This window comes from Arvicola amphibius, chromosome 9 (genome assembly GCF_903992535.2).
Source record: "Arvicola amphibius chromosome 9, mArvAmp1.2, whole genome shotgun sequence".
NCBI classification, from domain to species: Eukaryota; Metazoa; Chordata; class Mammalia; order Rodentia; family Cricetidae; genus Arvicola; species Arvicola amphibius.
The window spans coordinates 110,667,843-110,680,450 of record NC_052055.2 but is presented as its reverse complement, the minus strand read 5'-3'; the positions used below and the strand labels follow the sequence as shown (position 1 = coordinate 110,680,450).

At 45.3% G+C, this 12,608-nt stretch overlaps 1 protein-coding gene across 1 annotated transcript in view; it reads right to left on the bottom strand.

Moving 5' to 3' along the window:
- Positions 1 to 12,608, bottom strand: part of Ank3 (ankyrin 3) — a 302,267-nt gene that overhangs the window by 183,617 nt on the left and 106,042 nt on the right. Inside the window, exons 6-7 of the mRNA XM_038341994.1 lie at positions 9,574 to 9,759; positions 7,648 to 7,746 (exon numbers count right to left, since the gene is read on the bottom strand). Coding sequence (XP_038197922.1) covers positions 7,648 to 7,746; positions 9,574 to 9,759 — 285 coding nt within the window. The remainder of the gene's footprint in view (positions 1 to 7,647; positions 7,747 to 9,573; positions 9,760 to 12,608) is intronic.

Sequence of the window (12,608 nt, the reverse complement as noted above, 5' to 3'; positions counted from 1 at the left end):
TTCTCGAGCTAACTGGTGGAAAGAAAAATTATAAAGCTAGAGAGTCTTTTTTATTTTTTTAAGCACAAATGAAGAAAGATAAGCTTCGCTGACTCCGACCTTAATAGAATTTTTGATTTGCCGGATTTTGAAATGGATTTATTCAGGTCATCGAGAAACATTCTTAGCGAATGGACTGAAGTTGAGGGGAAATGGGAGAGGAAGAGGTGCCTTGTGGCTTTCTGTCATTTCTTTGCTCATTATTGGAGTTCTTCCATTCCCAAGCTATGACATACGACTAACTTCTTTTGTTATTGAAGATTTATTTTATTTTTATCACGTGTGTCTCTATGACTGTGGGTGCTGAGGAGGCCAGAGAAGGTAGGGAATCCCCTGGAGCCTCAGTCGTGAGCTGCCTGGCTTGGGTACTGGGAACTGAACTCCAGTCCTCTATAAGAGCAGCCTGTGTGCCACACTGCTGAGCCATCTCTCCAGCTCCCTGAATCACTTCTTAGAGGTTGACCTTGTACTGAGCCGAACCACAACAAACTGTACCCTGATACATTCTGGAAGTGGCATTTCTGACTATTAGAGGTGCTTCACAGGGCTACCACCATGCTGCCTACTGGACATGTGCCATGCTTTCGAGGGAAGTCTGTCTTAGAGTGAGTGAGTTCTCTGCTAATGACAGAGACAGCCGCCACCATAAAGGCATCAAGAGCTCTAGTCCCGTTATTGGCCACACATCTCAAGTGTGATAGACATGGACTATTTTCTTCAGTTGCTGTGATGTCACCATGTATCACGAACTCTTAGTGTATCCACAGAGTCTAGGACAATGCTGCCACCCGCAAGAGCAGGAAGGGTTAACTGCAAGGCCCTATGGGAATCTAGTAATGCGACTTCCGTGTGCTCTACTTAGTCATAAAACTCTATGCCTTGTGGTGAAAGGAGGAGAACAAGCCCAAAGGCATCTCCATCACTGTCAGACAAGTTGACTGGGCAGAGAGGAAGGGCCTGTGCTTGATAGACAGCTCTATTAGCTGTTGCAAAAAACTAAATGGCTGGATTTGGTGGTGCACACCTTTAATCCCAGCACTTGGGAGACAGAGACAGGCAGATCTCTGCGAGTTTAAGACCTGTGTAATTTATATAATGAGACCCAGGTCAGCCGGAACTACATAGTAAGGCCCTGTTTCAAAACAAAACAAAATATACCAAAAACAAACAAACAAAAAACAAAACAAAACTCTAAAAATTGTAGGTCAGAAGGGGAAGAGTGGTGCATGTCACTGATTCAATTTCTTTCGTAAATGAGGCAGGAGAACCACAAGTTTGAGGGCAGCCTGGAATACACAGTGAACCCTTGTCTCCCAAAATGAAGAAGGCCTGGTGATGAAGGGACCAACCCCAGACCATGACAGTGACCAGTGCGACAGTGAGGGACAGTCCGCCGAGGTCCTACAGGTTCCCGCTCTTTGCTTCACTCTGCCTACTAAGAAACTCACCTCTCGGGGTGAGGAACAAATGAACCTCACCCTGCATGGAAAGACGGCGATGCAGCCCAAGTGGAAGACCAAATCCGCAACACACGCATTTCTTAAAAGAGAACATGCAGGAGATTCTCCAAGGATGTGGGATTTAGAGAAAGGTGGAGACGGCATGCAAGTTTTAAGAATAAGCTACGCGAGCCTAGATTCCCCTGCCTACCCTAACTCATGGTCCCTTCCGAGATAGAAGCGCTAGTATAACCATGGCAACAAGGGTGTGGTGGATGTAGGGACCATGTGGGGTGGCCAGGTCCCTGGGACTCACATCCTTTGGCCCACATTCTCAAATCCTCACTTTCATTTTAACGCTTTGATGTAGCAGAGCCTACATTTGGAGATAAATCCATTTGAAGAACAGGTGTGTCTATAAGGATAAACATGCAAATAAGTAGAGGTTACAGGTGACTTTTTACTGCCTTTTATTTGATTAAAAAAATAAACTGTATGTTGAGGGAAATACACATGAAGATTTCTGTTCCACAAACCAAAGTCTAGTCTCCTGAGTCCTGAACCCCTAAAGCAGACAATAGGGAGTCGGCCACAGTCATAATTGGAGTATGCCGATATTCGTTTGCACACCCTCTGGAAGTTGCCTAAACTGTGCCCTCATGGCCCGAGTCTGAGGTCCTGATGCTAGCATCTATGACTTGGTAGGACATATGAGTCACACGATGTTCAGAGCATCTTGTCCTTCACTAAATCCAAGCAGTGAACATCTTGAGGAACTCCACAGACTCTCCTGGCCCCCTTCCTCCCTTGGTGTAGCTGACCTTGTTTGGGGGAGCGGCTCCTAAGTCCAAACATGGCTCAGTTGAAGCAACGGGAGTTTGGTGAGCTGGGAAACAACTGGGCTTGAGGACAAGATTCACCCGTACGTAACGGGTAAGAAAACCCAGAAGTCATGTCTTTATTCTTTCTCGAATTTTGTAAGTTTATCCTGAGTCTCTCCTGGGGCCAGGTGCTGAGCTACAACTCTATAGACTCCACAATGGAAAACAGGACACAGATTGATCTTTGAGGAATTCAAACCTCCCGTGTTTCCCACAGGGTATGGGAGAGTGCTCTTCATGTATTTTATTTCCTGTCAGCCCTCACAGACTTTTGAGATACTAAGTGTAAAAGCCTAATGTGGAAGAAGGAAGTTAGCGCGCGCTTTATTAATTATAGGTTTAAAACCACTGTTCCCATAAATTCTACCTGAGAAGAAATGAAGGAAACTGGGGGGTTTCTTGATGCTGTTCACCCCTACAGCCAGCCCTCTCACTGAATGGAATATTGCAGAACCTTCTGGTGACTCCATTGGTATGCTGGTATGCCAAAGGTGCCTGGTCACGGCAGGGGGACAAAGGGTTCTCTGGCCATAGAACATCCTGCCCTCTTGTTTTCAGAATGGTTTTCAGGAATAAATGGCTTTTTATCTGCAAAAAGCTGTGGCCATAAGACGCACACTCACTGGGCATAGTGAGTTCTGCCCTGGAGGGCTGAGAGGATGAAGTGTATGTGAAAATCAACACTCCAAGGTCCGTGTGGGGATATGTCTGTGAAGCAGAGAGATGCTATGGATAGCAGTGATCTCTAAAGCACAGGACTGTAGATAACGCATAGAATAGAGAGCAAACAGAAAGTGCATAATAGGCAAAAATCAGTCAACATGACGTCCAAAGACTAGGGAAGAGTGCAAGGAAAGAGTGCAAATACAGGGCTAGGAGTGAACAGCTTCCCAGAGAGGCAGGTGACATTCAGAGGTCACTGTGTCACCGCTGGGAAGGTAGGCCTGTGATGTGGGGGTGAGGATGGGAGTGGGAGCTTTGTTCCCATCTTCTCTGACAGCCCCAACGTGTTACATATCTACACGAGCCTCTTGCCAGAGGCAAGTGTTGAATACCTAGAATGTTCTCGAGGAATAGAGGTCATGAAATGTTAAGAGTGCGTTACTGTCTAGCCCTGACCGGCTGGAGCTGGATCTCTGCCTGGCTCTACCTGCTGCATGTGGCACCATGCTCAGCCCAAGGGATATGTATTTGAAATTCAGTATAAATTAAAATTAGCCATGCTCATGAATGGCCCTGGCAGCCCAGGTGTGCAGAAAACAGCTCTGGATTCTGGCTTGGGCTCTAATGTTCCTCAAATAATGAAAAGGAGTTCTATCACAGGACCCAGCTATACCACTGCTGGTATTTATAAACAGGATTCCAATATCCTGCTGTTTACGAGCAGGACTCGGCATATCACAGAGATTTTTGCACACTAATGTTTACTGTTAATATTTACAATGTATTATATATACATGCATATGTATGCAGATATATGTATGAAGTTGTCAAAAATTGAATAAAATGTGTAAAATAAAAGTACTTATGTATTTATATACCCACATTCCATGTATATATCTACATATATTAAAGGTTTAAGTCTACATTTGTTATATTATTTAATTCCCCAATTCATCAAAAACTTTTTTTTTCTAGTCCATCCTTCTAAAGCTACTCCTTCTGTTTTAATCTGTAAACCACCTGGAATCTTCTAGAGCAAATCTCTAATTCTTTCAGGGGTCAGACCAGGAAGCGCTAAGCACCACAACATCTGAATCGCCTGCAATCGATAGGAGGGACTTGATAAACATCCACTTAATGCGATTTGGCCTTTCATCATCCTAGTGCACAAGTGCTCCTTCCTGGAATGACAGTCGGTAAGGCCTCTCGAGTGTCTCGATTACCATCTCTTCCCCAGGAGAGGGAGGATTTGCTATGAGAGCAAGGGTCATGCATCAGTTCTGATTGTGTCAAAGCTGTCATGGCTGACTCAGCTCAGGCTGCAGGATGCTGACAGGGCGCAGCAGCAGCTAGCAGCTCTCCTGTAGGGGACCTGGGGGTGGGGTGGGCTAGCTGTATAGATCATACAGAAGGGAAGTGCAAAGGTGTCAGCTGGGGTTGTTTATTAACACGGGGCAGCGTCACAAGGCAAAAATCAAAACCGATGAAACGCAAGTCTGGGAAATGTGATGAGGGATATGGGTGTGTCTTGCCCTCGAGGGGTCAGAATCACTCCTTAGGAGTACAGTGGCCCTTCCTTGGTCATACTGTTTTTTTTTTTTTCTGTCCCTTATCTGTTTCAGAAACATCTACATCTGCAGGTGCTGTCCTGGCTCTTATTTAGCAGAACTTTCTCTAGTAGTATCCATTCTCTGTGTCCCTCCCCAGCCTACAGTACTGCCCACAGCCGCCAGCCTAAATCTTCAACGGTTCAATCCTCTACTATACCCAGTTACAGGAAGAAAACAGAACCCTAATTTCTCTTCCTAAAGACCAAGGGGACTTCTGCGGTTTGGCATTTTACCCCTAAAAATTTTCTACACCACTGTCTACACCTCCTTCCCAATCTGTGATTTGTGGTTATAATTGCAGCCAGTTCTTAGCCAATGAAACCAAACGGTCCCCCTTTATTGTTCTGAGCAGAATGTATGTAACCCTAGGTGCAACGTTTACCTGCTTTATTCCATAGGGAACCATGACTGACTATGCCTCTGAATTTGGGCAGGAAGAGACCCTTGTACCTTACCTTAGTAAAATGAGTGTCTGCTAATGATGACTTACTAGGAATTTGGGACGTAAGATGGGCAAGCTCTTTCTATTGTCTTCCCTGACACGCTAAAGCAAGTCATCCATCACAGCCAGCAAAGAGAACCAGAGGCTGCTGGGAGTTAGCAAGAGTGCCAGGCTCTTATAAATAATATATAACTCAACTGCACTACAGCCTTCGCCATACCGTGTGGAGAGGCCTCATCAATTGGTTTTAGGCTGAGGAGGATTTTTTTTTTTTGTTTTTGTTTTTTTCTTCTTTTGATTCAGCAAAAAGCAGCGAGTGTGGCATATTTTATACCAACACAACTTTGGTGATGCATGTGAGGTTAATATACAGGCCTCAGGGTTTCATTGACCTCTAATCAATAAAGGATCATTGCTCATAATGAGTGCAGTCACTGCTTGGAGGGGAATGGATACACTCGAGCTGTCTACAGGAGTGTGACAGGACTGCCATTTTCTCCTCATTTGTTTACGCTTTTCCTCAGATCTAAACTTATTTTTAGCAGCAAGGAACAATTTCTCAATGATTGGCAGAGGCCCACTTCAAAGTCATCCTGACTTGGATTTTCCAAAAGTCCTAATTAGAAGATCAGGCTTAATGAGGTTTTGACTATGCTGTGAATTATACTAATGAACCCAGAAATGGTCTTTGGGGTTAACATCGTCTTAAAGAAGCTCTCTGAAGTTGTCCTTTGGAGAGTTTATGTTGGCCTTGGAGCCAAATGGGGCCACTAGCAGAACTGCAAGCGAGAAGAGGTGACTTTTCTCCACCCACTTAGACTAACAAAGGTTTTCAATAAATGGAAGACCAGAGTGGAAATCTATGCTGGTGTCACCCAAATGCTCACTAATTTTTCTGAAACTAATAAACCATAAGAAGACTGGCCAACTGTTGGGTGGTGGTGCTGCATACCTTTAATCCCAACATTCAGGAGGCAGAGGCAGGCGGAAATCTGTGAGTTCGAGGCCAGCCTGGTCTATAAAGCAAGTTCCAGGACCACCAAAGCTGTTACATAGAGAAAACCAGTCTTGAAAAACCAGCTCCACCCCATACACACAAAAAATCAAAACAAAACCAAAAAAAAAAAAAAAAAAAAAAAAAAAAGAAGGGACAATTGCTTTAAGTTAGATAAGGAAGATGAAGTAAATGATTTCGTTTTCTAAGTCTGAAATTCTGCCTCCTCACTAGCTCAAGAGTCAGGGCTAAGCCTACTTGGCCTGTAAAACAGGGTTGAATTAAAGGTTTCTTCTTGAGATAGAATGCCTGGCACTGCCCACCTACCAGCTATTTTTAAGGTAATTTTACTTCGAGTGCTCCACAACTAGTATTGGCCTCACATCCCATCCCACCCCATCCCATCCTTCTAGAAGAAGAGCTTGCCACAAAGAAAACACCTCAGGTGTGCTATGCTGCTCCGTGGCAGTGCTCTGGCCAGAACTTTCTGTGACTCCATAGTGAGTTGATATCACTTTATCAAGGCTCTTATTGCATGGTTTCAATTAATTCATCTTAAAGATAGTAAATTTAGAACAAACTCAGGGAATTTCATTCATGTCTATAATATATTATGATCACAACCATTCTCTGATTCCCCCCCACAACTTTATTTGGATTCCTCCAATAAATCCCTCTACCAACTTCATACCTGGTGTGGGAAGTCCTTCTGTATATGTGTTGCTTTTATTGGTTAATAAATAAAGAAGCTGTTTGGGCCTATGACAGGGCAGAACAGAGCAAGGCCCAAATTCCAAGTAGAAATAGAGGAGAAAAGAAGGCAGAGTCCTAGAGACACCACATAGCTGTCAAAGGAGACAAACTCCAGAACTTTATCCAGTAAGCCACAGCCTTGTAGCCATACACAGAATAATAGAAATGGGGTAATTTAAGATGTAAGAGTTAGTTAAGAAGAAACCTGAGCTAAAAGGCCAAGCAATGTTTTAATTAATACAGTTTCTGTGTGATTATTTTGGGTCTGGGTAGTTGGGAACAAACAGCCTCCACTTACACACCCTTTTAAAAACATACCATTGAGTTGCATTAATGCTCCCTGTGCATATGGGTTTGGAGCCATCCACTGAACTATGGGTAACTCTACAGTGGTCACAGTTTTAGAGAAAAATGACTCTAAAACTATCACTATCAACTGCCAATATCTCCTCAGTTAGGAGAGGAGTGGGGCCTTGGGAGCTACTCCCGTACCCATGCAACTGAATAGTCTTTAACACTTCTAGACTATTTCACATGGAGGACTGCCCATGGTTCTCAGCTTCGGCAATTTCAATTACATGTATCTTCTCTATTAGTGTTTACTATTTGTGATCCATCCCATCGACATTCACTCTCAATCTTGGTTTACCTTCCCTGCCAGGAAACGAGCATGTCTATGTAATACAAGAAATACATTAGGTAAGGTAATACGTGCAATTTCTCAATGACTGGAAGGCCATGCCCCAGCCTACTCCTGAGCCTGGGAAACGAAACATCCAAGTCATCTGAGACACTCTGAGGATGTGACACTTTGCCGTGTACTCACCCGTGCAGTGAAGTCCACGGCAGCCGCTCGGTTTAACAGCAACGTGGCCACATTGATATTCCCATAGTGAGCAGCTATGTGGAGCGGGGTGAAGCCACTCTGCAAAAAAAACACAACAAATGGTCAGCTGATTCCTTCCTGCTCCTCTTACGTGCAGATAAAAAAGAGGGAGCAAAATATGTCGGGGTCCACATTTCATTCTGCACTAGGCTTCCTTCAGGGTCAGTGGCTCATAGGGTTTCTAAGGAAACCCAAACTCCCCAGCAGAGGGAGAGCCAGGGAAAACCCAGGGATAGAGACTGATCAATTTAAGGAGTCCACTAACAGATCTGTGGCAAGCCAACATCTCAAACACCCTCATAGATCACCGTGGTGTGGCTTCATTCCTAATACTGTTTAAGGCAGGTGAGAGACTGGCCATGGAATCATGAAACAAATTCAGTTAGCTTTATACAACATAAATTCAGGCTAACCAACTGCTGCAAATCTCAGTCTTAAGGACTAAAGCAATTTGGGGTTGGGCAGAGGTATTAGACCACCAAGGTGATTCCTAAACTAAGGGAGACCATGTTCTACAGAGAATCGAGACCCGTATCTGTTCATCAGGAAGGACCTACTCAGCAACACAATTTTATGGGTGCTTTTCTACCATGGTCATTTTACTTCCTTAAAAAATGCCAGACATGCAGCGATTCATTTATCTCCCCACCCCCAACTCGTAACCGTAGAAGTGATGCGTGTCTAATTTGTTAGCAAGCTTCTTAGCCATGCTAGCCATCACTGCCTCTCATGGAAGGAAGGTGGGCGAGATTGCACCATTCTGAGTAACTCTTCTGTTGCTGACACCATGGAGGGTAAGTGTCATGCAGAGAACCCTAAAGACTGAGTCCCGGAGGAGTGGAGCGACAGGGGTGTCTGCAGCTTCAGGTACCACCGATAAGCATCCAAAGTATCGGAGGGCTTCGTCTCCATTACAATGCTCATAGGGTATTTCGAAGATTCCTAAATCTTCCTTCCCAATGCCAAGTTTAGCTGCAGAAAGCCCTGGCAGTTAACCCGCTGTCTGCTCTGGCACATGCTCCTTCAGGGGGTAGGGGTGGGTGTAGCAGGAATCTAGCCTACAGAAGGCGATGCAGAGAAGGAGGTGGGGAGGGATGAGGGAGCAAACCTAGGAAATGGAAAGCGATGAAGCCGATCCCGATTATAGAAATACGGAGACAGAGACATATATATACCTCGGTTGCTCTATTCACCACCATCTAGGTTAACACATTGGGAGGCAAAGAGGAGGAAAAAATGAACGGTTAGTTCACTCGGTGACGTGGACTGCGGAAAGCTCATGGCAGCTACGGGATGGAGATGGAAGCTAAGATGGAAGGGGATGGGGTGCAGGGAGAAAGCTAGACCCGACAAAGAACGACCACACAGAGACCTCACACGGCCCGGTGTGCCCCATACAGACTTCCAAGCAAGACGATAGGAGTCTTCAGCTGTGGCTCTTTCCCTGCTGCATGCTTCCCACAGCTCAACGGCGCTGGCTGTGCTGCCTAGGCCTGGAGAGGTCAACCCCTCACGTTTGCACACTCTCTCGCTAGCGTGTGGAAACTTTGCCCTGACGTTTGAGCTGCACTGACCAACACATTCCTTTGTGATATGGAAAGGGAAAAGAAAACCATAAATGCATGGAAATCCTTTCCTTTGGAGGTGGCCTCCCTTTGAGCATGCATAAGGCGACGTGGACGGCCTTCTCCTGTTTCTCTGGTGGAGGCAGGGAGTGACTGCATTGGCTGACATGGGCAACGCCTTCTCATTCCTTTTAGTGAAGCCATATTTGTTTGGCACGAGCTTGCCGCCAGGGAGACTGTTCCCAAAGTCGGCCTGCCTGACTCAGGATGGGCGTGGAAGGCCGGAGTGGGCGTGCCCTACCTTCGACTCCACGTCTGCGTTGTTGTCGTTCTGCAGGAGCAGAGCGGCTGCTTTTGTGTCGTCTTTGCGGGCCGCGATGTGGAGGGCTGGGAGACGCACCTTCCCCTTCGTGTCGTTTTCGAGCAGGAGAGACACAACCTGGTCATGGCCTTGCTGCAGAGCCACAGCCAATGGCGTGAAGCCGTCCTGTGAACAGAAGGACCCGTCAAGACCGGCCAAGTGGGTACTTGCGTTATCAGATCAGGAGGCAGTCAACGGAGGGGACTAGGGATCAGTTTTGGTTTAGGATTTTTGACGCTAATAACAGCTTTAAGAGCACATAAGTATGTACCAATTAGTTATATACTCCTATAATTATATATGTATATATATTCAAATTTAAAAGAAGCAAGAAATTTCTACTGTTTATGAATTTTCCTTCTAAATGGCTACTAATTATACACTAATTAGAAAAAAATTAAAAATATGTGAAAGTGCTACATAACAAAGTATTATCCAGATGTCAGTACACATTAAACAATCTTCATGAAACCATATTGTCAAGTGAAAACTAGGCAAAATTTTCAAGGGGGATTTTACATGAGTGGAAACTTTTTTTTTTTTCAAGACAGGGTTTCTCTGTAGCTTTGAAGCCTGTCCTGGAACTAGTTCTTGTAGACCAGGCTGGCCTCAAACTCACAGAGATCCGCCTGCCTCTGCCTCCTGAATGCTGGATTAAAGGCGCGCGCCACCACCGCCCAGCAAAAACTTTTTCGTTGATACTTTAAGGTGGGGTTAAATCCTCATTATGACCTAGCTTAGGTCCAGGCAGCAGCATGAATGGAGTTATGGTTGTTACCACTTCAAGAAAGACCCACAAAATAGGCTCTTGGCTTCCCTAACGGGTGAGGGGAAATGACCCAGTAAATCATGCAGAGTCTGACTTCCAACGGTGTGTATTTGCAGGGACAATGTGACGTTGTGATTTAGGGACACGGGCATGCCCATCTCAAATGTCGACTATAAACATAAGGGATTTACCCTTCCCGCAGTTCTGCTCTCTACAACGTGCTACGACTAACAAGAATCACCACACTAGGCCACGTGAGCCTTCATCCTGGGTGTGACACTCTGACCCGCTGCCCAACACTTCCCAGGGTTCCCCACTGCAGAGCTGAGGGGTCCCGTGCTTGCAGGAGTTCAGTGGAATGGAATTTCAGGATGCACCCCCGGGTGTATGTGTGCATTCTACACCGTGTGTCCGTCTCTCATTGTTCCCTGGGGTGGAACAAAGAGGAGGCAGCTATAGACTCCACAGAGCATCATTAAATCATGTCTGGTGTAGAGCTGCTGCTTAAAGAATAAGTGATAGGCGACAAAACACCCCAAGGCTGGAGCCCACGGCACTTCTATCACGGTTTCCTTTCTATATACCAAAGCAAAAATAAAGAGACATTATTTTTAGTAGTGAGCAGACAGGCAAGTTTCTCATCATTATTTTTTTGACTGTGGTCATGATTACTTCTGTCCTCCTCTGGTACAAATAGTTTAATAAAAGCGTCAGCGAGGCCAAGGAGGAAGCTCTGCACTTGAATGCTAATGGCTTGTTGGGTTTTGCAAAGGTGTTGCTTTCATCATTCACTCCTTTCCTGGAAGATTGATAAATGCCTCTATCGCTGCCAGCCTGAATACGGATCACCACATTCATATTCAAGGGTGTGCAAAATATGGGACGAAGCCTGTAAGGGGCAGTTCTGCCCAGTTTGTTCCTGTATGGATCCCGTCCACCAGTTTCCCTGCTGTCTGTGGGAATGTGTGGGAATTCCTACTATGACATCTCCCTTCCTGAGATGATCTCTCGCCCCTCTCCATGTTCAAATCCTCATCTCTGCTCCCTTCTACGGGATCCAGCTAGCCGTTTCTCTCAACTTTACCATCCGAGAAAATAAGAAAGAAAGGACACTCCCATCATTTTTAGTGAGACAGCAAGCAGGACAGAAGCAAGATGTCAGCAAGATGGAAGCACAGCTTCACCTTTATGCACACGGAGTATAGAATATAACCTAATATATTTCATAAAGATTACATCTTATATACGAGTGCCAATGCAAGATTCATTGTCATAAAGATAAACATCCAAGTGCACTCATCTATAAAAGGTATGATGAATGGAACAATATTATTTCTAGAGAAAAATAGAGAGTATTTTCATTTCGCTATATTTTGTGATTGAAATGGTACAGGTGAATTAAACTTGAGGCCCGGTGTGTGCCAAGCAAACACTCTGCCACCGAGTTCTCTATCTAGGGCCACCATGCGTTTTTCTGAAGATGAGAGGGACAATGAAAGCTGTGTGAAGAATCAGCTTTGCACCTCACTAAAAGATCTTGAGGCAGCAGGGTAAGAGCAGAATTGACAGCCTGGGGCTGTTCGGAGTTGTAATAAACAGCTCCATCTTCACTGGTACCCACAGTAAACTGCAGAGCCCACGCCTCAGAAGTACTCAGCACTGGAAAATGTATAGCAGATAATCTGATTAGAACCAATAAGCACCTGCTCCTAGCCTAAGCCAATTAAGGATCCATTGTTCTCCCCCCCCCTCCCACTTTCAGCTGTTAAACACAGCACTTTGGGTTTTGGTTTATTCTTAAGAGAAGTCAAGTCAGAAAGGAAATGTGGCTACATTTCTTGAGAGTGTCTGGTGGGTACCGGCCCCAGCATCACTGTCACGGGGCAGGTGTGATGCACAGCAAGGGGTTAAGGATGGCTTGGTGGTGACAATAGGCAATTTAGTCTCATGCTTCAGAGTAATAGAACACAAAAGGGAGCTGCAGCTGCCAAAGATACCATACACAGAGCAGAGACATGAGAACAAGGTTTACAAGTGTCACCCCAAGCCCTTGACGCAAGGGTGCCCTGCTTGTTAAAAAGCAACCAGCAAAAGACATGTGACCCTGGGCAGAGCTCAGCAAAGAGTATGTGTTTGGCATGGAGTTGGGCCATTGAGTTCCATCCTTAGCAACATCAAGAAGAGAGAAGAGAAAAAGAAATTTGGC